At 48.7% G+C, this 2,126-nt stretch overlaps 1 protein-coding gene across 2 annotated transcripts in view; it reads right to left on the reverse strand.

The window, feature by feature from the left end:
• Positions 1 to 685, reverse strand: part of dgkz (diacylglycerol kinase, zeta) — a 100,160-nt gene extending 99,475 nt beyond the window's left edge. For both annotated transcript variants that reach the window (XM_015399048.1, XM_015399047.1), the window contains exon 1: positions 55 to 685. In XM_015399048.1, coding sequence (XP_015254534.1) covers positions 55 to 218 — 164 coding nt within the window. In that variant the 5' untranslated portion in view covers positions 219 to 685. The remainder of the gene's footprint in view (positions 1 to 54) is intronic.
• Positions 686 to 2,126: the final 1,441 nt, after the last annotated feature.

Here is a 2,126-nt window from a genome sequence, read left to right on the forward strand (position 1 = left end):
ATTCTGCTCTTTTTCAGAGACATTGATCCTTTGAACAGCTGAGGAGAGACTCACCTCCTGCAGAAGATCCTGAAGCCAAAGGTCCTGCTGTTTTGCTGGGAGCTGGGGGCCGGGGCCTCAGGGGGGAGCTCAGTGTTGGAGGCAGAGGAGGACGATGTGGAGGTGACGGGCTCCTCTGCTCCTTCCTGGCTGCTCCTCTGCTCCTGCTGCTCCTCCATGTCCACCTCTCCTCTCACAGGCTGGGCTCCTGTGGGCTCCGCGCTCTGCTCAGGGGCCCCAGGCTGCACACAGCCATTCTGACAGCTGCTTTCCTCTGACAGACACAGGAAGTGCAGCTTCAGATCTTCCGCGTGCGTCCTCTCAGCAGCAGCTCTGCTAAGCTTCACTTCTCACCAGGAAGCTGAAACTCAGTCAAGTCAGTTTGGTGAAGGTGGGGGTTGTTGGTCTCTGCGCTCACTTCCTTACTTCCTTCCTGGTCCTAACCCTCCCAGGCTGAGGAAGCCTGCCTCCTCTGCATGCTCTGTGAACTCAGCTGCATATCCAGGAAGTTTCCAGCAGGTGAAGAGAAGCGCAGCTCAGGGTGGAGAGGAGGCTGCTGACCTGTTGCTGCTCTTTTTTCGCTCCAATCCGAGCTGCTCTGCTTCACTCTTGACTTTTTATTCCAGCTCTGTGTCTCTCCCTCTCCCTTTCCTTTGCTCCGCCCACAGCGCTGCTCCTCGGCCTCTGATTGGCTGAGGACAGAAAGGTGAGCTCTGCTGCCCCCAGCTGGTGTTTCAGGTGCTCTGCAGCTGCTGAGGACTAAAGGATGAGGAAATGAACTGTTTCTGTTCAACAGAACCGTGTTTTATTTTCTGTGCGCTGAAAACTGATTTTAAAGTGAAGAAACACTGAATCAGATGATGTGAGGAAGATGAGAGCTGCTCCTCTTCCTCTGATCACACCCCTGCAGCTCCGCTCCGCTCCGCTCCGCCGCCCTCCCACATACGTTTTACATAAAGATGGTTCAAACATCCCACACTGCAGTGAAGCAGAGGTCGCGCGGCCGCACCGAGACCCACGCGCGCTTCTACACCGCACGCACGTGGCGGCTCCATCCCCTGGGTTCCCGCTCTAAGGAGGAACCGCAGCATGAGATGAAGCAGGTTATTTTTGACAGCCAATTAGAGCAGAGGTGCAGCGATTCACTTTAAAACATCTCCCACGTGTGCTGAGAGAAAGCACGCTCTGCGCGGCCTTCCGTGGGGCTTTCACCTTCTCCTCACACCTGGTTTAACCTAGAAAATAGTTTGTTGAATGCAAATAAAAACAGCCTTCCTGATCCTTCAAACGTTTCTGTTATTGGTGTCAAAACTGCTGCTGGGTTTTCCTGCAGGATCTTACTGTAAAGCTTGAAAACAGACTTTTTCACAGCTGCTCCTGCAGCTGAAGTTTGAACTTCCCTTTAAGATGCATCATAATTACACAACATTCTGAAACCCAGCATGACCATTATCAACATATTAGAACCCATTTAACCAAGCCCAAACTTCAGGGTCTGGGAAAGTTGGGATATTGTGAAATCATCATCAATGACCCCTCATCCCCCCCACCATGGACTGGGAAGAGGCTTCGCATCCTATGCAGGTACAGCAGGTTCTGCAAGAGCTTCTTCCCCACCGCCATCAGACTGCTGAACTGTTGGAACTCTAAACTGGACTCTGCATCAAATTATTTTGCACTACAATGATGCTGAACTTATGTCATCCTTTTAAATAGGACACAACTCACTATTTCTACTGCATTTTGCATCATATTTGCACTGCACTGAACGTTTGCACCAATATTTAAACTGGTTTCTTTTTTCTCCCACATTGTTTACATTCTGATCACTACTGCACTTTATACTGGTAATGCTTATCTGCTCCAACTGCTATATTATTACAACTTTTGTAATAAATTTTGTAATGAAATTTAATTTTGTATGCAGAGTGCAAACAAAACTATAAGTTTGTCTAAGTGAAAAATCAAAGCATATGAAAAGATTAAAGGAATAGTACCCCCAAAACATGATTAGCCTTCATTTTCTACTCACCCCCATGCTGAACAACACTCTGGAGTACTTTTTTGATATCTCAAATGCATCTGGA

The sequence above is a fragment of the Cyprinodon variegatus genome, unplaced genomic scaffold (genome assembly GCF_000732505.1).
Source record: "Cyprinodon variegatus isolate N-32 unplaced genomic scaffold, C_variegatus-1.0 Scaffold984, whole genome shotgun sequence".
Lineage (NCBI taxonomy): Eukaryota > Metazoa > Chordata > Actinopteri > Cyprinodontiformes > Cyprinodontidae > Cyprinodon > Cyprinodon variegatus.